Below are 25,804 nucleotides of genomic sequence, written 5' to 3' on the forward strand. Positions count from 1 at the left end.
TCACTTTTTCAGAAGTGCGTGCAGTTTAAAGAATAATCACTTTCACTAAAGGGGAAATGATGAGACAATGTAAAAACATCTACAATTATTTTATTGCCAAACTAAAACTGTCCCTGCTATTTACACTTTACAAGCTACTGTAAATATGCATCACAAATATAAAAGGTTTAGATTTATATACATCATTTATATAAAGCCACATCTTATTCACCAAGATCCCATATATCTTATTATTAACTTATAGTTGTGTCATTAGCAACAGTTAGAATATAATAAAATATCACATAGATTTGATTACAGGAAAAATGCATATTTCATATACTGTGTCTGGTATTTAATATGTGGTACCTGTTTAAAAGTTAAAGGCATTTCGAAGCAGTAGGTAGTCAGTTGTTATTTTGGCGTGAATAAAAACTCACTTCACTAAACATGACAAAGCTAACCCTTCATTTAGCTCACACCACAACAGCCACGGCAAATACACATGGAAAAAAAGCAAGGGACGGAGGTTGATACGTGCACTAATTATTTCTCCTGCTGTTGTTTGTAATTTGTCCGTTGAAAACACCTCGATCAGGACTCAGAGCTCCTGAACAAACGCAACACAAACAGTAGAAGAATACATAAATAAAATGAGAGAAGCGATGGTTTACACAGGACTTTGCTGAAGCCTGAGAGTCACGCGTTACCATATAAAACCACCTTTACATCGTTACAAGCACTGAGTATTTGTCCTATAATTTCAAAATTTCAAAGATTGGCATTGTTTTAGCTCAGTTAATTTGCCAGTGTATATTTAGAAAAGAAGGATAAAGAAATGCTCCTGTCATCAGTAAAAAGTCAGCGTCAGTTTGCCATTGCTATCATGGGACCCGAAATCAGTCTGGAGAATTACAAATATTGGAGGTGATCATCCGCATCCCTAAATTAACCTCAAATTGAATTTGTCGTCACTGACCGGACATTACAACAGTAAGGATTACAGCATTATTTGTTGTCAAGTCTTTTAAGAAGGGCTTCATAATACTAACATAACACTATGGTGACTATAGTACAGGATGGGACCTCCAGTCCACTTCACCACAAGATGCCAATTGTATAGTGTTACACTGACATCTATGACAAATGTGGGAGGGAACATCTCTTGCTGTGTAGTTTCACTACACCAGCTACAGGACAGACTGGACGTAACAGCATGCAAAACATGAACCTTGAGTCTAAATATTCAACAAGCAGATCAAAAATAATACAAACCAGCACAGCAGAGATGTTAGGTCAGAATAACAGCAGATTAATACATCTTCAATTATCAATGATAAAATCAACCTGATGAACTCTGCTAGACCCACCAGTGGGTTTATCTTTACAAATTCATGTTGCGCGGCCGGGCATTTAACAAACCCACAGTTAGATTTAAAAAATAAAAATAAGGAACCATTTTTCCTTTGTACTCTACCTACTTTTTTGGCCCCTTCAATTTTGAATATTTAAAAAAAACATTCTTAATTGATTAGAAGATCAATACCACTTTGAGCGTGTGTGTGTGTGTGTGTGTGTGTGTGTGTGAGAGTGAGTGTGTGTGTGAGTGAGAGAGAGAGAGGGGGGGGGGGGGGGGCTTAGTTGTAAGAGTTGCTGATTTATTTATCTACTTATTTTTTTACCCCCTCTCCTGATCTTTATGCTAAGCTAAAAGTTTCCTGGCTGTTGTTCATTACGAGTATTTCCTAAAATATCAATGTATTATTTATGGCTTCTGGTATTCAAATTTTCCCTCAATGTAAGCATCGTAAAAATCCAAGGAAGTACTGCAACTTGTAACTATTATTTATCATATATGAATAAATATAAGTTCTGAATGTAGGCAAAGAAATTAATGAGAAATTTAAGGGGGGGGGGGGTATAATCAAGAATTAATGAGGTTCATGAGAAAGGCTGAAAAGTGAACTGCTGGGGTAAACTTGAACTGTACTCGGTTCATATTCAAGGTCACAGTTTGGCGTATGTGCTAAAACTTTTTTACAAAGCGCGGAATCAAATCCTTAAATCAAGCTCTTTATATTTGATCACACATTCAAGGTATTGTCAGTCTGTAACGCCTTCCATTAACTATATACTGAACTGTTAGCGAAAACAAAAACTGAAATCATACAGGCTTTTGGATCATTAACTTCATCATATACAGTAGCTAAATACGGTCCATTTGAAATTAAACAAACTTATAGTCGCTAAATAAATAAGCATTCCTTTTTTTACTGTGTTGTTCCAAATATTGAAAGGCAATTGATTTATGCATATGAAACAAAAGCATAAACTGTGTAATACCACACCACATTATAACTCTGGCAAATGGCAGATCACGAAAATGAAATGTCACCTGCACTTTAAGGCTTTGCAGCACTTTGTATCTCACGTTACATGGTGGTGAACAGTTCAGAGTGCTGCTGGTTCAGGATGAGTCCTGTTCTGAGAAAAATACTCGTGTAAAAATAACTTCTGAGTTATTTAGCCCTCTGTAGTGTATATATTGACGCCTTCCTGTCTCCAGCCTAAAATACAATCATAGCAACTTTTCTATACAGTACCAGCTGCAGCTGTTTGTGTGTAAATAAAGAGGAAGCAACAGGAAAGGACCATTTCACCATTGTTGGATATGGACTTTGTCACACAACAGATGATGAAAAAAAAAAACTGTTCCCTCCTGATTATTCATATAAATTAAATGACCATTGCACTAAGTTCAATCGGATTATGAAACATTCTTATGAAAGGACTTTGTTCAGATAAGTGTAAAAAAGTTAATTCAACTTGGTTAAAATATAAATGTGATTCCAACCCACATTTCAATATTGTATATATTGTTTTACCGTTACAAACCCCAGGCTGTGAACTGGGCGGCACTGTAGTTAGTGTGTTCCCACTGAGGTGATAGTGCTTCTTCCACCCCCCCCCCCCCCCCCCCCCCCCTCCCATTTGCTAAGCCTACACACTGAAACAGCCTCTAGTGGCCTCCTGCAGCATGGCCGCTCCCCGTTGTCCAGTCAGCGATAATGAAGCTCAGACTCATTACCATGAAGGAGACGCCCAGAGCAGCAAAACAGGCAGCCTAGAACACACAAGTGGTACGGAGGCTTAATCATCGAGTACTCTGCGGTGTAAAATATATCACTAAAACTAAAGCCTGTATAACCAAATAAGTAGAATCTTTTAATGCCTCACCAGGATCTTGGGAACAGAGTTCATGGGTTCCTCGTCTTTGGGGACGATGCGGATGTAGAAAATGGCGGGGAAAATGAAAATGAGGCAGGGGGCCGAGGTGGCACCTGAAAGCAGAAAGAGGAAGGACTGGTTGAAAACGAAGCATACAACGAAAAAACACAGTGATATACAAATACATGTACAGATGTAATTGATATTAAATATTCCTACCGGGATTCAAACCTTCTTGCTGTGAGGTGACATGGCTAACCACACCAAAAATGAGTCAACACTCAGAAAATCAAAGAAGTAGTGTTGCTTTTGAGTAGTTATTGGATTTTCATCAGACTGTGCTTGATGGTTTGTTCATTTCTACATCTTGAAATTTTGTTCTTTGTTGAAATATGCTTGTTATTAATATGAATATTATTGCCATATGTTTTCACTCAGATTTTTGTATTATTGTTAGTTTTATGTATCGGCTTTTCACCTGTTGTTCAACTCAGAAACAGCTAAATTCCTAGACTGAGTTCTTAACATAAACCGTACAAAGGTTGCTGCAAACAGCTCCATATATTGCGTCACAGGACTGTGAGAGCTGTATTCGTGTGTGCCTGTATATTCATGTGTAGTCAAGTACGGCACGTATGTTCGAACCACATGTGTACTTAAATACCTCCACATATTTGTGAGGGCAGAACCTGTTGCTTTGAACATGTCCTTGGCGGTCCCGCAACTTCAAATGTTTTCAACTTTAACCTCTAACCTGTGAAACGTGGCCTCCAATCTGAGGACAGAGCATGACAATAATATTGACTCCGGCCATCAATTTGTCCTTGAGCCCAAACATGGACTGGTCCCGTCTTTTAGTTTTGCTTTTAAAGTTTTATTATTTTTGTGCTAGGACCTAGGAGGGCTGAAAGACACTGGCATGTCGAACAGGAGACTTCAGTCAGTAAACAGACACAGAATAAGTAACTAATAATCGTGCATATGTAGAGTCGAACATAGAAGAAAGGGTTTGAATCGGTCCAGACAAGTGAGATGAGACATATAGTCTATAGTCATTTAGTTGTGATATAGCACAGCATGTTTGCCCATTTGCCCCACAACTTTTTAGTTATTGGACGGTAAACATATTTGTTTAAACATTAACTGGTGGACCGAATGCAACCAATGTCATGGGACGAGGTGATCAAAGATCTTTTATACCATTTCAATTTCTTTGGCTCGAGAAATGTTAACTTTTATACCCACCGATGATGCCGAAGATGCCCAGAATGTTTGGGGCAAATATCACCAGCAGGTTGATGAGGGTGAGCAGAATGATGGCGATGGCAGTGTGACGCAACCAGTTGAAAGACTTGGTGGGGAATAACATGTGCTGGATGGCTCTGCGCACCTGTGGGCAGACAACAGCAGAAGTGCGAAGGTTTTAATAGTGCCACGATGTAAGATCCACTGAGCACTGCAGGGAATGGATCAGCAACACACTTACAGGGAACAGCACGATGGGGACGGTCAGTGTGACGGCGGTGAGGACGGCCACACGCACACACAGAATCAAAGTGTCATAGGGATCGATCCGGCTGTACGTGTGCAGCAGTTCAGGCTCCACATTGCCTGCAGGAATATAAATAGAACAAATCTTTCTTAATACATGTGAATGTAACCCGTTGATACTTCAGGCACTGGTCCGCATCATTTTAACAATCAGTCACCACAAGAGGGAGCTTATAATCTATGTATGTTTAGGAAGGTAAAAAAAGAAGAAAAGTAAATCTGTGCAAAGCTTGGTGAATGATTTTTCTTCAAAACACACAAATAATAACCACGAATACTAAGGCTATCAACAAACAAATACTAAAAACAGGGTAAATTGTGAATGATTGATTAGGAAATTCATAAAAATGACATTCTCTTTGGCAATTTGCAGCTACTTTACTCACTGCAAAAATGTTATAGTAAAATGTAAATGTGACAGCAGTAGATTCTTATTTTTCCTGAAAAAAATGTGTGTGGGTGAGACTTTATTTTCAGCAGGCACATTGGCAGGCACACGTTGTTTTCTTTAAAGCGCACTACTGAGTGGGCCTTTAATTCTAATATCGCAAGATAAGGAAACCAACAAAACAAAGGCTTTTAAATATCAGTCATCCTGAACTCCTCTTGCTTTTGTGTACTATATTTGCCTCTCTTTTCTAAAAGTATCTATTAATTCTACTGCCTCTAAGCCAAAAAGCATTCCCCATTGCTTTTCTGTGAATCTCGTATGAAATGCAATAAAAAAAATATATTGATCAATGCACTACATCTGATTTGATTTGTCGATACACACTTGTGTTCATCTATTGATGTTTGACCGCAAACACAAACTCCAGATGAAGTGCAGAGGACAGCTGTTCTCACCATAGAAGGTCAGGTAGCCAAAGAGAGCTGCAAGAAAGTACATGCTGTACATGACAAGGATGGAGATGTTGGACACACTCTGCATCCTCTTCTTCGTGGGACTGAAATCAGACAGTTGAAAGTTTATGTTGAAGCCACATTCTCCACTGACATGCCGTCAAATATTGTAGGTTGCAGAGGGATGACTCACTTGCGGAGCTCAGTGTAAATGGGCAGGACCTCGGGGTGGCAGACGAAGGCGAAGGCCAAGATGGGAATGGTGTATGCTGTCTGCGAAGAGACACATAAACACACGACGGTTGAAGATTAGCAGTGCAACCGAGCGCCCTCAGACCTGCGGGTACACTCAATGTTTCGGAAAAAACATCCAGACGTGCAAACTGTATCTCCGGACTCAGCCGCCTACCTGTGAGTTGATGGTGAACATGCGCGGGGAGCAGTCGTCGTCTGCGTGAACAACACCGTTGGTGTACTCGTGGCCATGGCTTGAGATGTTCAAGCTGAGGAGGGCAGCAGTGCTGTTGGTCGAGAACTCCTCGAACGGGCAGGGAATCTGAAACTTCTTATAGATAACCTGCAGACAGACGCGAAAATGGTGAAGACAAGCATGAACATAATCAAAGAAGAAGCAAAAAGGAGAGCTCTAAACCACTGGCGACAAGCTGTAAAAAGAAAAGAAAAAAGAAGGCCATTTCACATCAGATTAGTGTCTCAGCCTCCAAGGTTTTACACTCCACCTTTGATGTCTGTAAGCAGCTCTTATATTCGCCTTATCAAACATGGCGAGTGTGGCAAAGAGACGAGGCTGGGAAAGTGGGTAACGCACGTGCCGAGGTGACATGCCAGAGCACATGAGGCTCCTTGTGAAGGGTCACTGTGATGACTCGCCACTGTGTGAGCTGGCCCGACTTACCGCAGTGAGAAAGAACACCATGCAGCCGAGAGAAAATCCACTGGTATAGCCGAGGTAACCTGGAAAGAAAGATAACAAGGCCGTCACTGTTACAGCCCCTGGATATGAACTAATCCCTTTGGATTGCATGTGTTGTTTGGTACGACGTAAACTGTATGAGTTAGATAAGAAGTTTACACTAAGAAGATTTCCTACTGTTCCATAAACGAGACTTCTGAAGCTGAGACATGTATACGGGATGTGATCGTCTCAGGAAATAAGATGTCTAATTGGGCCCCTGCTGTTTCCACTGCCTGTGTGGGATAAAAACACACTAATCGCCTGACTTCGAGGTACCTGTTCTATAAGAATGTCCTCATGTAAGTTGGCTCAATGTCAGAAGAAAACATAATCTTCATTAACAGATCTAGAAGATGGAAAAGGCTTCTTGAAAAGAGTAAGATCGGCACACTGCAGTAAAATGTCAGTCTTTGAAATGCGGTGGACCAAATCGAGACATCACTGACTACTGTTTCCCAGGAGACGAGACTATGGAAGCATATAAACACAAGAGACAACAAAAAAGTCAAAAGTACAATTTAAAAAGAACTATTTTTGACTTCACAACACACACCGAAATGTTGACATACTGTACTTTCTAAAACTATTGGGCTTTTTAAGCTTTTGTTATGAATATCAGAGAGAGAGAACAGTAAATGAGAGCGAGCAAAAAGTCCTGAACCAGACTTGACCTGGGGACAATTTGGATTATGGTCAGCATCTGAACCCCTTAAGCCAGTATGGTGACCTTGCAAGTGGAAATGTTTTTACATAGCAGGCGGTCAGACCAAAGTCAGCAGCGTGTAAAAAAAAAAAAGGCAAGGGTAACATTGGTGCGGGGTGTGTTGTTGTGGTTGTTGTTGCAGGTGTCAGTTTGAAAGTCACCTAAAATCTCATTGAGTTTTTTTATTTCTATTATTGAGAAATTTTCGTTGCCACTGTCCCCTAGCTGGGCACTGCCTGTAGCTTGAGAACATACAAAAAAAAGTCAAATATCCAGGTTATATGCCTCATTTGCATCTATCAAAAAGGAGTTATAATCTGCAGAAGTCTCAAAAATACGACGGCAGACGGTGAGGGACAGAGAACATGTATGACTGTAGTGTTGCTCACCAAGTTGCTTCATTAACGCCAGGGGCAGGATGATACTGGCAGAGACCATGATGACCAGGTAGTTTCCATTCAAGTACCACAAACTGTTTGGAGAAAGAAAAGTCCAGTTCACTTTCATGAGCTCATCATTTTAAAACACAGAGACACAGATTAGATGGACACATCTAGAGAACTGTTGGCAGTGGGGTTCATTTTTTTCTGAAATCAAATAGTACGACAAAGTACTTGTTCGAATGTCCGGCTGTTAGAAATCGACTGGTCCACGTGGTCGGTGTGCTGTATGTTGGGCATGACGACAGCAACTTGCTGGGAACGTCCTTGGCCTCAAGACTGCGGAATAACGTGTCTGCTTGTGTTTCTCTCCACAGTGGGACTTGAAAAGACTGTTGCATAACTCCGATGATTTATGTGACCGTTCACAGTTCGGAGCAGGAAGACACGGTGGAGCTTAGGCATCGCAAAGCGCTGAAGAAAGCCTGCAAACATTACCGTTGTCAGCTTCGCACCTTTGCCATCTGTCCTCTCTCTCTGTAATCTCTGCTGCCCCTATATTAAAATATAATGTCGCCCGGAAAAAGTTTCCCTCTAAACGGCACTTCTTAGTTCTTTGAAACAACTCTGAAAAACCATGGCTGCTCCCTTTTCGATCCAATGAGGGGCCTTGCTTTGCTTCTGCTATATGTGGACACCACACGTGTCCTCCCATTAAGCACCATGTGACTGCTCCTTATAAAACATGCCTCCCTCATATAACCCGAATAACATATCATGTACACTGGGGCTCTTAACGTATGCAGACTTGTTGGCACAATGTCATTGTGTTGATCTGACACGGTGACCCACTACTACCGACTGCAAACATAGGAAGGAGACAAGATATTTCACCCGCTCGCGATCACTTACAACATTGTTGATTATGGTAAATAGACGGTACATAGTTGAGCGGAATCGTTAATGGACGTTTTTGCCTTTTAAATGGACCAAACACAGCTTTACATGTTGGACCAGAAGAGACACAGTCGCTTTGACCGACATGTCTCCCTCGGCAAAAAATATTCAGGAGCAAAGACCATAATGAATCTTAAACATCAGAAAGGAGCGCCAGCAACCTGCAGCTTATAGTAATGATTGTCAACCCATTAAAAAACACTGTTTCCTGAATCCTGTTTGTAGACAGGGTCTTCAGCCGTACAGCTTCTTAAAGCCACAAAGACTCTGAACGAGCAATCAACCAGTGTGTGTGTGTGTGTGTGTGTGTATGTGTGTGTGTGTGTGTGTGTGTGTGTGTGTGTGTGTGTGTGTGTGCGTGTGTGCGCGCGTGTGGACGAGTCCCTTGAAAGCATGAGAAGTCACACGAGTCTTTGGACCCCTCATCAGTGGGTCATTTCAGATGATCGGCTTTCACATGTGGCTACTGAGAATCCAGCGCTGTTAGGGGAAAGTCATACCACAGACCAAGCCAAGTCCAGTTTCATGTTACTGAGGACAAGCCCAGGTCCTCATGAGCAAATTGCAGGTCTTGCACATGAAGGATGTCTTGATACATTGCTGAGCTTGAGTGTTTGCAATCGTCGGCCTTATAAGTAAATACTTGAGATGGTTGGTTAACAAAAGGCTTCTATCATACTGTATTTGTGACATAAGCTTGTGTTATTACATTGTTGCAAAAATAATATAATATCAATCAAACTAATGCAAACCAAGAAAATAAAAAAATAGGTTAAAAAAAAAACTACCAAACAATAAAACAATGATTAAAACAAAAGCTAATAATTAACAAGAATTAGCTTTATTTTGTAACTTTTTTTAAAATTTGACTTTAAACTGTAAAATGTCCCAATCAGCACGTTTCTTGATCACGCGTCTTTAATAACCTGATTGAGGGATCTTAATGTGCCTTGTGATTGTGTCGTTAAATGAGCACTCATTATCAATTTTTTTTAAATTCTCAAATATCAGTATTGTTGTATTGGTATTGGCATCAAATCTCAGCAGCTCCATTTTAGTGACTTCCGTCTGACTCAAGCCCAAGTCCAAAGCTCTGTCCCTGCCACTTCCACATTTCTGATCCTCTCCCCCCATGTGACCACTGGAAACGTTTCAGTATTTTACCTGAAGTTCATGTATACTCTCCACAAGAAAACAATATATACGCACTGTATAATGCACATCTTCGTGAGATCTTTTGTTTTATCAGGGAATTTTAAGTGAAAGGCACTTTATGTGTCTATCCATCTGCCACACATCATAGCTGTCTATTTAAAGAGCCACGGGTCATAAATAAACCCACAGCCCCACCGCCTCGACCCTCGTACCCGACACCACAGATCTGTACAGCGGAGAGGTGCGTCAAGTGGAAGTGAACAGTGTGTCTCGGTTGTTGAGCCGGCCCTGAGCTGACCTGCTCGGCCTCTGAATTTGGCATGCGTATTACAACACCTGCTGCTGTCATTAGTGTGTGTGTGTGTGTGTGTGTGTGTGTGTGTGTGTGTGTGTGTGTGTGTGTGTGTGTGTGTGTGTGTGTGTGTGTGTGTGTGTGTTTGTGCGCGTGTGCGTGTGCGTGTGCGTGTGCGTGCGTGTCATACGTCAATTTTCGATTGTGGCTAAGCTTCTGACCCTGACAAAAATACACATGAGTTTATCCTACTCGATAACTGATCAGTGATAAAGGGTAACGACGTGCCCTTCAGAGGGCTTACGCCCACGTGTGCGAGTTATCTTAACGGCAAGGAAAAAAAAAAATTTGGAATACCACTCAGCAAGACAACAGAGAGGCAGGTCAGGCCGTAACCTTAGATGGAATCTCTTGTGTAGAGGTTGTGTATTGTGTACTGCATTGAATGTAAGATCCCCAAGAGGACTTTCCGGGTGTTTACCTACAATATATAGAACACAAGATATTTTAAAGTGTCGGTGTAAAAGAGCTGCAGTCCCTTTTCAGCACGAGGTTTGTTTTTAAATTTGAACGGGCAGCTGGAATCCACGTCAGTCCTCAATGGCCATATGCAGAGCGTCTGTGGCAAGACTCGGACGTGAGCGGCGCTCGACTCCACAAGGCTTATGTTGTGTGTGTGTGTATACATAACTGACAGATATCCAGCCGTGTGCCCCCCCCCCCCCCCCCCCCCCCCCCCGCCCCAAAACCTCCCTGGTTGTCCTCGGCCAATTAAAAGCCTCCAATCTCATCACACCCCCACACGGACTGAATCGATGAATGGTGCAAACGGACATACTCGCTGCCAGGCCCCCCTTGACCCCTGCACACAGTGTCTGAGCTCTGGACCGACAGCAGGCAGGAGTCATGTGCGTCCAAAACCACGTAGATGACAAATACTCACTCAGCGGTGGGATCCGCCTTCAGGAAAGCTTGGATGACCAGCGGCAACTCCGATTTAACGATGTACAGGTAGCTGGACATAGCTGCAACAAGAACAAGAGGAGATGTGAACTTGCGTGGCCAAGCGCGGTCGAGTGCGAGTTTACTTGGCAGACATCAGCAAACAGACATCAGCAAAGCCATGTCACAAGAGCACTTATCACACTGTGTTTGTGTAAGTGACAGAGCGGCAGCCACTGTACTGCTGCGGACATTGAGGTCACGTCCCTTGCGTTGTCTTTCTGGGAATCATGACATTTCCGTAACCTCTCTAGGTTACAAAAAAAAAAAAAAGAATGACATTTTATCGAGAGGTTCCACTTTGAGGGAGACAAAAAGTGTGATTATCTCAACCTCAACTCATATGTTATCATTCATAATTAATTTCAGGCTGATGGAAATTAAAAAAGATGTTTTCTCTGAACACTACAAACGAGATCTACTGTCCTTCGGGATGAAATTAATGACAAACTCAACAATGCTTTGTTAGGAGATATCCGAAGACACATGCTGCTCGGGGAGTGGGAGGAACACTTTTTATTTAATATATCTCTGGGAACGAAAACTGTTTAACTGTTGTTCTGGTCTTTGCCCTTAATACAACCACAGATCCCAGTCTGGAACAAAAACCAGTGGATTAAGTGAATATGGATGGGGAGCTAAAGTCTTATCCATTTAATGATGTGTATTTCATGTTTTCTGCTACAAACAGGTGACACATGCTGTATTTGTGAACACATTAAACTCAGAGTCACGGCGGCTCCTCACCTCCAATATTCTGCAGTGTTATTGCTATACCGGCAGCCATTTTTCCTGTAGTGCCAAAGGCTCTGTACCCCAGCTCTTCATAAGCTCGAATTCCTGTAGGAAGATTACAAACAATAATTTCAACTCAGTTACATTTTGCTGGGACATCTCTTTCGGCAACACAAGGAACAATATCTGAAAAGAGGTATGTGTGTTTGGTAGATAACGAACCACCACTGTTTTGATATACAGCAGTAGCAAAAAGTGTTGGAGCTTTACATTGACATATCATATCGGTGCCACAACGTTATAACATGTAATTGTGCTGTTTCACGACAAATGGCTCAGACATGAAACAAGGCTTACCCACAATGCCAGAGGATTTAAGCAGCAGATGAATGGAGTAAGACGACAAGGCTGCGACTGCAGTCAGAAGAAACCTGTGACACAATAGAAAATGGAAAGTCATATAGCACCGTTATACTTATATATTTCTCCAAACTCTGCATTCTTTGGATTACAGCCTTCATTACCTAATATGCATCTATTTGTCTCCATCCATGTCCTGCCCATGCATGGGAATATGACGCTGATACTGCTCATTGCTTCAAAATGTATTATTGTAACACAATACCAATAGTTGAATCAAATAATAAATATGCAACAAGAGGAGGCATTGTTGATATAGAAAGTCCCTTGCGATAAAAGAAAATACTGTAAATGTGCGCCATTGATAAAGGGCCAATAGTCCTACACGTGGTGAAAATGCTATTTCCCATAACCCCATTTGTGTAATGAGTTGCAGTGTCCCTCCTACAGAGGAACGGAGCCTTGAGCAAGGACTTTCACATGAGCATTCCTGGAGAGTCACAGGGTGATCCCAAATCAATCACCTTTCTCAGACCTTTTCCCAGCATTTCTGTACACTCTTTGTGTTTCTCGTAGCCACAACTAGAATCTGTACGCCTGCAAGCAGCGGGATGGAGATCCAGCCCTGAGATTTCATGAGAAGCACTGGTGCCGTTATAAAGGTAAACTGTAAACTGTCCGAGCTCCCTCAACTCGCAAACAAGTGTTGATTTGTGCCCGTTAGAAAAAAAGAACTTGGAGTTTGAGGCCTTGTCTAAATGAAGAAGACAGCCTTCTCTGGATCCTGACACCCTGGTGCAATATTCAGCAAGGCGCCTGGCTTTTCACGGCCGCTCTATTTCTGTGTTGCTCTGGAAATATACAGATGAGGACTGAGCATGTCTGTTTGTGTTGCGGCTGGTGGATGAAGAAGCAGCAAAGAAACATGTGAACACATGGGTGCTTATGACTACTTCTGCATGTCTACAAGGAAGCTAACTTATTTCACTATAATTATTTGATCATATAGAGATATGAAGCCCACAAGAGCCCATATTTTTTACAACCCTTTTGTTTTAGTTAGCCCTTTATGAATTAGCCTGCTCCCTTTAAAAGAGTCACTTGCCTTTAATCACTATTTAAAAAACGGCAATTTGTTATGCCTGAAAGGTGCCGTTTATTGCAATAGACAAAAAACAAAAAATGTGAATATATATTTCAGCAAGATACAGTAATGAAAATATGTTAAAAGGTAGAAGAAGTGAGGATGCACCTACATATATTTTAATACTGGCTGCCTTAACAGACACAAATAGATAGTGTATTAGGTGTTAATGACATTTGTTTTCTTTAAATATCACACTCAAGTGTCATGTTAAATATGTATTAAATCCTTGCACATACTGTTCATGTTTTGTGCTTGTTATAACAGGAGGGTTGCTCCTACTGTGGTTTGGCAATTACTTCTGTGGTAAACTTTGACATGCTGTTTATTGCATGTCACGTTGGAGATTTCATCATGACGTTGATGAATGTTTTCATAAGCGATAGCCTGCAGCCTTCTTCATTAGAGGAGCTGCTCTGCGAAAGCTCCAGCATTGATCTGACTTCCTTTTCCCCTAGTTGGGGGTAACATGAGGTAATTCTCTATTCCTGTCCTGCCATTTGCTATGCGGCTAAACAGACACAGACTGTCAGACCAAGACGACCAGGGTCATGTCTGCATGGAGCAGTTGGAGCTAAATGAACATTCCAGATGCCTCACTTGGGGGTTTTACAGGTTCAGTTATTCTGAGCTGTGGCCTTTCTGTAGTCTCCTTGTGGCGACGAGGGTGGAGACGAGAGCCTCAGGATAAGGGCATGAACAGATGAGGCCAAATCATGGGACATAACATATTACCAGACATGACGACACTAAATCAGTAAGAACTGTAACGCTTGCGCTTCAAGTCCACAGCAAGACATCAAGTCTGACAGCAATTCAGCACTGCAATGATTAATATACTTGCAGTGTTTGATAAGTAGGTAGAGTCCAGCTTTTATTTCGGAAATGGCCTCTTCCTTTCTTATTTACTCACAAGAAGAGGAGTACGCCAGTGTTGGCCATGGCATAGGCCAATCCCAGGATCCCACTGCCCATAATAGCGTTACCCAGGTTGAAGACAGACATGCCAAAAGAGGTCTTCCCTTCAAACTGATGGAAAAAAAACAAAAGCATATGATTAATCTCCATTTCACTTTGACAAAACCCACAATGCTCTCTGTTGTTTTATGTAAACTCGGGCTTTTGCACTTACATCTGTGAAGCGTACAGGTTTCTTCCCATCTGCACTGGGCAAAAATGTGTCATTTTCCAGGCCTCCGTCAGGATCATCAAATCTGTGGGGGGGGGGGGGGGTTATACCTGTTATAATTGAAGGTCTCTCTTTCTTCCTCCAAAAAAACTGCACACATATCTGCTGCAGACTGTAGTCAAAATCACTTGCTTATTTTTTGGGGCGTTATTGTATGCATGACAACAAATGCAGTGGAACAAAAACGCTCATACAAATCTCAACAAACATACCTGACTGTTTGAGTGCCATTCCTGTACAAGGATCCACCCGTTGAAGTGAGCACAAAAACAAGGTAGACATGCATTTAAAAAAAGCAAAGATTATGCAGGAGGCAAGTCATACTGTATGTCAGTCACCACATCAGTTATCCCTGTCATATTAATGGGAAACTCTTCCGACAGGGAAAAGATACATGTAAATCTGTCCAAAAACTCAGTGTTTAGCTTTGTGTGGTATTTCATACAAGTACAACGAATGCAGAAAAGACAAACGGGCTCAATATCAAAAGTGCTTGACACATGCTGTGATCACCAGAATATAAGCAACAAAGAGCAGCCATTCATCTGTGCTCGGAGTAAACGGGAGAATACTCACTGATCCTCCTCTAGAAATGTCTTCATTTGCACATTCATGTCTTCTCCGGGGTCGTGGCTTTTCCCGTTGGATATGATGTTCATCTCTGACTGAGCAGGTTCCATGATTCAAGTTGTAAGGTCAATCTCTTCAGTTGGTGTGTGTTCAACGGAGGTGTCACTCAGTATCTTGAATATCTAGGGGTGGAGGCAGAAAGAGACGTGAATCACAAAGGTACAGTTGTGTGGGATTGTTTGGTTATTTAAGATACTATTTTGTTGAAAATGTGTAGCACACTTTGAATGATTAAAGGCCTGAGAAAACATATCTTCTGAGTCGGCTTCACATTATGGGATATGTTGTTCTTTTTTAGATTACTGCCAGATTAATAACATTTGTTTCCTTTTTTCACATTTCTGCACATTTAGTTTGTGTACATATATATATGTATATATATATTTTTATTTATTTATTTTATTTTTTAAGGGTTTTAGCTTCCTCTTAGTTTCGTAGTGTAGTGCCACCCTACTGTAGTTTTTGCTTTATATATACCATTTTCCAATTGGAAGTATAAATGAATCCAATTTCCATTTCATTTCAGAGAGGTTTAGGGTCATACAGTGTTAATAATAATAATAATAATATATTGAATTTATAAAGCGCTTTTCAGGTACCCAAAGCGCTGAAAAGCGTGTTGCAGTGTCTCTTAGCTCAAGTAAATTCTCGTGTTGTCAGATTTCTGAAATCCTGCATTCAATGACAGACGCTTTGACTCCATATATTTCAGTGTTTGTCTACTTTAATGACTCACTCGTGCTGATGACGATGTGATTTCCAACACCCAGGACTCGACCTCATTCACTCACTCGTCAGTTAATTCACTTAAATTTCTGCTGTACATAGCGACAGACTGTAGCTCTACAAATGATCCCAGGCTGAGGTTAAATGCTGAAAATTGGGACAAAACTTCTTTTGTGTTTTCCAGAACTTACTTACTAAGGAAGGCAAACAAGTCCACACAACACGGTCAAAGGTCAAGGTCTATATTTGAGGGTTTTTTTGTTTGTTTTTTTAAGTTTTGTTTGCTCTTGTCTTTTGTGTAGTTAAAGTCGCAAGCCTAAAGTTTCTCCTCTGTCTTTATGTTGAATATAAGCACAAAACGTGACAAAACAAAAAAACTAATCTCTCACAACAGTGCTCCCTTAAATTACTGAGACAGTGGATTGCAAAACAGTTATTACTGCAATACCTGATTTACACATCTTGACTGTATTTTTCTTTAAAGATGTTTTGGGTTTGCTGTTCGCAGCGGTTTGAAGACAAATGAGGTATATTTGTAAACCAGGAAACAATTATCCCACATCTATATCCCACAGCCAGAGTGAATCCTCTTCACTATTTCCCTCAGGGAGACAATAGTGCATTGTCCGCTGCTTCTGCTGTGGCCAGCGTACAGCAGCTCAGTTGTGTCCAGTGGCCTCTCTGCCACAAGACCACTGTTACTGCCATTCACACTGTACAGACGAGAACCACTACAGCTACAAAACAAAGTGGAGAGGCATCAAATAAAGTCACACATAACGCTACTCAACACAATAATAACCTCAAAATGATCTCACTTAAAACCTATTAACTTCTAAACTACAATTTCCCATGACCACAAATGCAAAAGCCCCTCACATCAATACTTCCTGTTGTAATACAAGACGTGGAATGATCATTTCCTCAGAGGTGAGACCGAGACTTTCCCCTCATGAATCACAAATGGGAAGAATAATACTTTTTTTTAAGACTGTACATATTGTAACTCTACTCTAATCACTGTTGTTGTTCATGAACAACCAAAAACAGTGGATTTGGGCTTAAATTATTGGCGACAGGAGCCTGGAGACATTGTGCTTACAGTGAATACAGTAGAAGGCTGATTATGGCATTTTTCCAATGATGTGATCCCTTGTTTGTTGCCATACAGTGCTGTAAATATGTGTCCTATGTTACACCGTATTAATGTCAGGTGTGGTGTTTGCAGAACAGAAGTTAAACTGTGCCTCGCATGACATTTGCAAACAATCTAGTTTCATTGGTGACATTTGTGAAGGAAAATAGGTACATTTCGATGAGTGTGGTTATTTTATTTCCACGCATCGTTTAAATAAAGCAGGTATCTTTTAGTCTTTCAGTATCCACGATCATTAAAGACAGAAGGAGAAAGAAAGATCTGAACCGATAAAATCACAGTCAAAATCATATTCTTCTTACATTATAAAACCACATTCATGTACGATCTAAATACAGGTTTCTGTTTTTGTACTCATTTTTTCCATTGCTTTCACCCAGAGCAGGTCAAATTTTTATATATATATATATATATATATAATATATATTTGAAATAAAATATTTGTGATTTTAGAAAGAAAGCTAAAAATACCATATCATATAGCCATTTCTACTAATACCCTTATGCAGATTCTCATGACGCTGTATAACCTCCAAAAGTGAATTTATTTGAGCTCAAATTGAGTCTTTTTTTTTCCGGGATATCCCTATTTCTCATTTTTAACTACAAAATAAATCTAGAAGACAAAAGAATTTTCAAGGAAACCTCCATCGGGAACTAAAGGAGAAATTACAGACCCATGAAATCAAGTGTTTCCAGGTGTCTTCTGAAAGAGCCGTGTGGCCACATTGGACACTTGCAGTTCTCTGTTCAAGGCATCAAGGTAAGTCTAACTCAAACACATGGTGTCTTAAGCGTCGTGATCTAGAAAAGGCGTCCCAGTTTTCCAGCACTTCTGGTGAACGCAGTCCGTCAGCAGCGTTAATCCAGCAGGCAGAACTGAAACATCGGACATGTACGGACCAGGACAAGTGCAGATCAGGTGGCTACACGGACACAGTGCTGATACTGTTCCTGCCGTGTAATTTCATCTGGTGACAGTTTAACTAAATGTGTCTGTCAAGGAAGATCCCAGACGGCTTGTTAGAGACTTGACAGAGCTGGTTTCATACGAACACTGTTTGAACATTTCCACAGCTGTGTAGATAACCTTTGTGTGGTGTTTTATTTGTACAATTAACTTATAAATTTAAAAAAAAAAAATGATTAACTGAAGGATGCATTGGTCTAAATTCTGCTATTTCAGAGATAAACTGGGAGTTTGTATGCTGCTAAATATGTAACTGATGATACTAGGTTAAAACTTTCCAAGTATAAATGGAAAATGTGCACACGACTCGTAACTAAAAACCAAATTTGCACCTTTGTGGTTCAAAGGAAGGCGCATTACCTCTTTTTTGGGGGGAGTAGTAAGAGATACAAAGGTTCAAAAGATATTGTTGTTGATTTTGCTCCCTCTGATTTACCTCTCTGGCCACATCTCTGTATGCTGGGTGATGGATGGATCAAATGTAAAACTGGTCAACCTCTGTATCTTGCAGGTGAAAGCTGCCAAGTCGTGGGAAATGTTCTATTCAAGAACATCTGCAGACTTTCCGAACAGACGGAGAACATTTACACAATACTAGAAAAACTGAGTCACCAAATTTACTGTACTCCCTTGCTCTTTCTATATCCATGTTACTTGTTCTCATGCACATTTCTGGCAACTGGTGCACAGAGTGCAATATTTTTTCTTATATTTTAAATATATAAATTCTTTGTATTTACATTTCTTATTGTTTAACTTTATATTTTTGCAATTCTTATATTTCTACATTTGTATTTCTTATACTTCTTTGTAAGGTGTATTGGGTGACTGATACCTGCTGCTGTTACACTGGAACTTCCCAGCTTGTGATCAATGAAGTAGTTACTGAATACTGATTCCTGTCTATCTGGCAGAATGCCCTATGAATGCTCTTCTACTGAACACGGGGTGGGGGGTGGGGGGGTCACCTTACACTTGTGCACTCCACTGGAGCCACAGTGAGTTTGGTTATGTAACTAAGCGGCCACGAAGGCGCATGACGGCGAAAAGTGTCATTCCGAGTTACTGGACTCGCATGACATTTAAAATGTTTGAACAGGTTGGCGAGTGAATAATGTCAAGAGGTTTAGAAGAACTGTGGCTGCGTTCTAAAGAATGACTTCCTATCGTTCCTTTTGCGAGCTGGACATGAAACAGAAGAGGCACGGGACAAGTGCCGGGGAGCACATGTAGATGAGGAGATGCCCATGTGGTGGTGTATCAGGAACAGGCACGAGGTTCAGCCAAGAGCGCCTGGCAGCACCAGCTCATCCTCAGCCACGTGCCTGCCGGGGACAGAGGAACTCTATGGCAGCAGTATCATAACTATTCACAAGCAAATCTCACGTTACGTAACGCGTAAAAAAACACACAATCCACAAGTAAATGCAGAGTGGTTTGTCTGTGTAAATCTGCATCTGTGCCTCTTCAATTTACAGCTCGTATAACATCATTTGTACGCTACTATTTTCAATGGAGATCTCAAACTGTACATAGTGTGGATACTTTTAAGAGTCATTCCGCATCGTTTTGTGTCAAACTAATTCCTCAAACGCAGGAGGATCAAGCGGTTGCCAACAGATGTCAGTAATGCAATATATGGAAGCCAACCCACCGCTGTTCAACAAACAGAAACATCAGAAATGGGCAGCAGCAGCAGCGTGGCTAGCCAACTAGACGATGCGATTTTTATCACGAAGATATACATATCTTTTTATTTTACAATGAAAAGGTCACTCGGAGCCATAACTAACAAACATGATGAGTAATCAGCTACTGTACCTGGATTGTGTTTTACAATTAATGATAGATTTTACGAGTCACATGCTCTGTGCATTTGTTGATGTACAAATAATGTTAAAATTAGAGTCACAGATACAAATCACTTGTATAATTGGGCATCATATTTTACGACTTAACATAACTGGACATTTGTTTGGGGAAAGTTTTGGCTGTTGACAGTTTTAAAAACTCCTGTGGTCATGCGATGTCGCCCACCACCTGGATCACATGTTCTTCTCCTAGGCAAGGGAGGCTCTTATTCTGGTAAATTTCTCACTTTTAAATGGTTCAAACTACTTTTATTATTGGTTGTTCATGGGCAATTAAGTGTTTTGCCTAATTTCCATGAAATCATCCATCCGTTTAGCCACGAGTCTGTACATCACCTAGTACATCCGCAGCCACGACTTTCCTTGCTATTGGGCAAGATTCATTTTGGTATTTTAAGGTAAAGTTAAAAGTAAAATGTGACAATATTTAAACAGCTGAACAAAAATAGAGGACATATTTTTGTCTTCCATATCCAAGTATACCAATACAAACAGAGTACATGGTTCCTGTGTATAGGACCAAACTCCGACATCCAACCGCAACAGTCCTTCATCTCTACCTTGTACAGCAAGTTTCAGACTGAATGTTTCTAGCATGGAATGGAAATAACTTTTCCACACATCTTTGCAGAGGTGCTTTTCAGGTAAATAACCTTTTTGTGAACGTACTGTGATGAATAAGACACTCCGTGGCAGCGCTCATGTCTGTGCGGTATACTTATCCATAAAACAGAAATAACATAGATAAAAAAAAGATGTGTTTTGGTGTTTCATATTCAAGTGGTGGTTGTACCAGCTTTAAATGCAATAAAATAATCAAACATGGTTCTGTATTTCCGTGACATTCAGAGACATGTGGTCATTGCTGGCCTTGACTAAATGTTACATAGAGAGGGGGGCACGTCACAAACAGATGACATCTAATATAATGAAAGTCAACAGATTTTTAATAAAACACCATCTCAGCCCACTAAATTCCTCACAGAATGAATGTGGATTTATATGCAGGCTGTCTCCTCACACAAAGACCCAAATGATAAAGAGGTCGTAAAAAGAAGCTTCTGGTTCTAAGGTGCAAAGATGGAGCCAAGATATAGTTAAATATGCTGTTTTACAAGCGGCCACAAGGATTTGTTAACAAGTTTGTTCATTCTCAGGTCACAGGGTGACAATGTTGTGTTAAAAAACTGTTTCTGAATTAGCGAAAGGATCCTCCCTATTTTAAATATCAAACCTCTAATACTCTGTAAGATCATCTCTACCCATAACCCAGTTCACACTGTCACATTGTTTCTCCATATTGTTAATATACAAATGTAAATTATAGTGGCTTTAAGATGAGTAGCTATCTGTCTGTTGCTGCCTTAGACATTTTGCATTGTTGTAGGATTTTGCCAGGTCAAAACTTGAGACCTGGAAGTTCATATCCAAGTCTTTACAAAAACGAGAGCCATATATCAGCTTGCATAACGGTTAAGTGCTGACATTCAATATAGAGTTTGTGGCCTGCGATTATAGAGTATAGCGATTTATTTCTTCTGAGTGTTCAAATACAGTAACATATGGCTCTATGAACAATTTTTAAGGTGGCATATATTAACATGAGAACAAATATTTGGTCCTGATTGCTCCAGAGGGAATAAACTCAGGGGATGACTAATGGGATTTTTTTGCAGATGCAGAGAACTACAATGCCTAAAAAAGATTCAAGACTTTCACTTGGAAAGTTTCTCAAAAGATGATGAAAAACATAATTCGCTAGGACAATTTCCCAGAAAACCGAATCTTTAAGAACAAAGCGCCTGGAGGGAGGACATCCTTCTCTTCCAAATACTCTCAATGGATTTACATTATTCACTCACAACCAGAATAATGATATTCTGCACTCAAATAAATGCTTCCATTTGAATACAAATCATCAATAGAGGACAATGACTTTCCAGTGCTAGAAATAGAAATAGAAAGCAGCACATGACAGGGTCAGGTTCAACCCCACGGATTATGATAATAATGATAATGGAGAAATGTACACGCATGTCGGCCCGGTGGGAAAAAAAAACAAAAAACGACCTATCACACAAAAACAGCCTGCACAGTCACAAATGTTTGCTCTTCGTGGCGCTCAAACTGTCAGCGGGGGGGTTTTGGTGTCACAAATTAGCGAAGATTAATAATAACCTCTGGTGAGTCTGATAGTTCACACACACACACACACACACACACACACACACTGACTTGAACGCAGATCTTCACAGTTCCCTTCAGAGTGACAGGAGGGCCCAGCTGGCTGCCTCTCACGTTGATAAAGCGCCGGCCCCCACACACTGTTGCACCTGTCCAGCTCCTGCCTCGTACTCTCAGCCACTCCGATCGCTGCAGACAGCGAGGTCGCTGACCGCGGTCGGGCTTATCTGCCCATTCTCCACTGTGATGAACCCGGCATGAAAACCCATGTAGGGGTGTTGCTGTTTGGATGGGGTCAAAGTCAAAAACATACTGCCCCCTCACCCACACCACATTGAATACACAGACAGAAGTTCCCTGCACCGGCCGCCTGTCTGCCTCCCAGAATCGGTTCAAAGTTGTCAGCCTTCCTGGGATATTTCAAAAATCTCTTAAAACGATATTTCACATCAGGTAGCTACGTGTTTTCACCAGTTTTCCACAGTTGCTGACCGAACACCACCTTCATTCAAGCAACTGCTTTGTTTCACACCATCCGATTTTCATGCCCGCCTCTGTGCAAGACAGTCAAATGTTGAAACTCACAACCTGCAACAGGCTTGTAAACTTTTTCAATCTATAATATGTTAACGTGACCCATTAAGCTGGTTCCCAAAAAAGCTGCTCTGTTCTGGACTCAGCAATGCCTGAAAGGTCACACGAGACAAATCAGAAATGCCCAAACCTCAAGTATTATTATTATTATCATTATTATTGACAATTACTTTGGAGCCCTGTTATAACAGGAAAGAATAACACTGCCTTTAAAGGGCCGGCTCCCTGTAAACTCTTGGTTTTTTCAAGATCGTAGCCATCACTGTATTAAAATAAATAAGGGCTGCGACTGATGATTATTTCCGCTATTGGTTAATCTGCAGATTTCCTTCTTGACTGATCAACTTTTTCATTCGGTCGACGAATTAACTGCAAGTCACAGTTTTCTCAAGACTTCGGAAGAGTAATACTTCTGTCCAACCAATAATCCAAACCCCGAAGATGTTCCGTTTACCGCCAGGCGAGACGAGGAAAGCAGCGAATGCTCATACTTAAGAATCCGGAACACAGCCAACCATGACACCTTTGCTTGAAAGGCAAAAGCTAATCAATGGTCTTCTAATACAGCACAATGGCCTTTAACATGATAAATATGACCACAAAGAACAGCTTTTTCGAAATAGGTAATACTAAACACTGGAAAACATTTACAAAGAAAAGTGCAAAACCACAAAACATTAGGTCACGAAATGGAGAAAGGGTTGTGTGTCTCTAATAATCATTCAGAAAAAAAAATGGACGAGTAATAAAATTGTTGTTACTAAAAGCCATTTTTTTTGTCAGGGGCAAAAATAATAATCCCACAATAAATCAGGCTCGGTGTGTGAAGGGTGATCATGCTCAGCAGTACCTTCCCACACAGGGCTCCTCTTCCTCCACATGGGTACTAGGCCTATATATAGCCTGGCAATTATAAAAAGGCAAGGCGCTTTAAAAGGCTGCTGCTGGTTGTTAAAGCTACTGGTGTTGAAGTGTAATTAAAACAGAGAGAACGTGTTACTGAGATGCACTGTTGGTCAGAGGAAAAACCATTCGCCTCGGCCAGTCATCGTGGTTCTGGTGGGCAGGAGGAGGAAAAGGAAACAAGGCTGTCCGGTCGCTTGGTGTCATGTGGCAGGACACTTAAAGGTGTACACTGAGAAAATGAATCAAACTTTTTTTTTGTGGGGGGGGGCACGTGTCTCAAGGAAAGAGTTGCACGAATATGGATTCGTTGAATTGGCCTGATCACACACGGTGCTGCGTGCACAAAGCCCCACACAGGCGGCGACACCAGCTGAAGCTCGGAAACGTCGGCGCAAAAACTTTCCCCCCAACAACAAAGACAGAATATTAAAAGCTGGAACATCTGGGGGGGGGGGGACACATAAAGAACGCCATTCATCCCGACGTTGGTTGTACTTCTCACGTCCAGGCTCATCCACGGCGAGGGACAGATCGAAGCCGCCGGACAATAGATGGGACGACGATCTGTCAGTCGCCGCTCGACGCACATGGTCGTGACATCGCGACCTGGCGCTTGGCGCGCGGTGACCCAACGTGCGCTCGGAAACAAAGACGAATCTGCCCAATAGTTTGCCATGCGGTCATATGGGCCGCCGATATGAATTATAGGCGATGTGTTGTCTGAACCCCCCCCCCCCCCCCCCCCGCCCCCTTCTACATCCCTGTGTGGTTTGGAGCGAGAACCAGCCCCAATATGTCCAAGATTTTTCCCAAGCCTCGAACCTTTCCATAAAACCGGTACAATTCTAAAAAAGCAACACAAACTCTATCATAACTGCAAACGAGGCGTGTTTTTCCTTCCCTGTCGGATGTGTTCAGTCTTACCAACGGCTCTCTGCGACGAAGCCTTCAGGTTAATTCCTCCGCTGAGTGGAAATAAACTGTTGGTCGGTGGCTCTTGCTCCTGGTTCTCTCCGCGTTTTCGGTTTTCTCTCTCTCTCTCTCTCTCTCCCTCTCTCTCTCTCTTTCTTTCTCTCTCTCTCTCCCTCCCTCTCTCTTTCTCTCTCTCTCTCCCTCCCTCTCTCTCTCTCCCTCCTTCTCTCTCGGTGACTGATACGAGTCGCTATCTATCTGCGTTTGTGGGTTGATTTTGGTTTTACGCACATTCGGACCGTGGCTCTCCGAACGGGCAGCTGCTGAATGAGAGTGGAGAAATGCTCGGCATTGTATGAAAAAACCCAAACCCTTGTGGAGCTCGACTGTGGGGGTCGCGCTGGGCCCGCCTCCTTTGCGCCCACCCACAAACCTGGCTGCGCGCTCGGCCACTTGTGGTCTTGTAGAAGGAAGCAGTGGCGGCTCCTGGGGGGGGGGGGGGGGGGGGGGGGGGGGTCTATCAACAACGGCTATCGGTGTCGTTTATTATTCAATTAATATTTCAGAAGAATTTTTAAAAACATTTAACTAACATCAATCTATTTTTAAGATATCCTTATTATTTTGGGTAAGTTTCATTCAAACTATTTGGGAAATGGATACTAATATTGATCATTACCAAGAACTACAATTATAACTTATTCAAAATCATTGATAATGACTAAAAAGAATGGAGTAAGATGACGTCACGACATTCTGCTGATCAGCGGTAGCAGTGTCACCTCCCTGTGACTCTGTTCTTCCGCTTTTCACGACGGTTTATTTAAGGAGCCAATGAAAAACCCTGATGTGGCGAGATAGCATTACGGTAAAACTTCAAGGTTTCCCCCAGACCGTACCTGCTGTGTTACGAAACGAGCAGGCTGAAGATATCAATCATACATTCCACACACCCACATTCATACGTGACAAATCGCTCATTCAATGCGCTCGGTGATTACTGCAGGAGAGCGGGGGCATGGCGGTGTGCGTTATCACCTGCGAGCAACATGTACAATCCGCTTAACATGATCATTATCCAGCTATTATATCAAACTATGACATATCTTCACGTGTTTAAGACCAACAGCAACTTCACATTGTTGTGTGTTTCCTTCAAACTACAAACTAGAAGAGTCTTGGGAGAGTTTTAACCCTCAGGCAGTGCACGCTGGGAAGTCTGTTAGTAATCTAGCTTTGTTCATTTCATGAGTTGAGTAAAAACTCAGCAGTTCATTAATTCAACAGGTTTAATGTCAAATTTGAACACATTGTGTTCAAAGAGCTAGGAGACATCCTGCATCTTTCCTGTGCCGAAGAAG

The 25,804-nt window shown here is 41.5% G+C and overlaps 1 protein-coding gene across 3 annotated transcripts; it reads right to left on the reverse strand.

Moving 5' to 3' along the window:
* Nucleotides 1-74: 74 nt before the first annotated feature.
* slc38a3b (solute carrier family 38 member 3b) lies at nt 75-24,804 on the reverse strand. Of its 3 annotated transcripts, none has more exons than XM_035631617.2 (17): nt 24,456-24,804; nt 15,071-15,246; nt 14,707-14,727; nt 14,438-14,519; nt 14,219-14,334; nt 12,159-12,232; nt 11,814-11,906; nt 11,008-11,089; nt 7,670-7,752; nt 6,518-6,576; nt 6,011-6,178; nt 5,795-5,874; nt 5,605-5,705; nt 4,694-4,818; nt 4,453-4,597; nt 3,217-3,320; nt 75-3,103 (listed from the first exon to the last, which is right to left on the reverse strand). In XM_035631617.2, the coding sequence occupies exons 2-17, from the start codon at nt 15,172-15,174 to the stop codon at nt 2,999-3,001; spliced, it is 1,542 nt and encodes a 513-aa protein (XP_035487510.1). In that variant the 5' UTR covers nt 15,175-15,246; nt 24,456-24,804; the 3' UTR covers nt 75-2,998. The 3 variants fall into 3 exon arrangements, with proteins under 3 accessions (XP_035487510.1, XP_035487511.1, XP_035487512.1); XM_035631618.2 differs by lacking the exon at nt 24,456-24,804 and adding an exon at nt 22,083-22,202; XM_035631619.2 differs by lacking the exon at nt 14,707-14,727.
* Nucleotides 24,805-25,804: the final 1,000 nt, after the last annotated feature.

Source organism: Scophthalmus maximus, chromosome 6, assembly GCF_022379125.1.
Source record: "Scophthalmus maximus strain ysfricsl-2021 chromosome 6, ASM2237912v1, whole genome shotgun sequence".
Lineage (NCBI taxonomy): Eukaryota > Metazoa > Chordata > Actinopteri > Pleuronectiformes > Scophthalmidae > Scophthalmus > Scophthalmus maximus.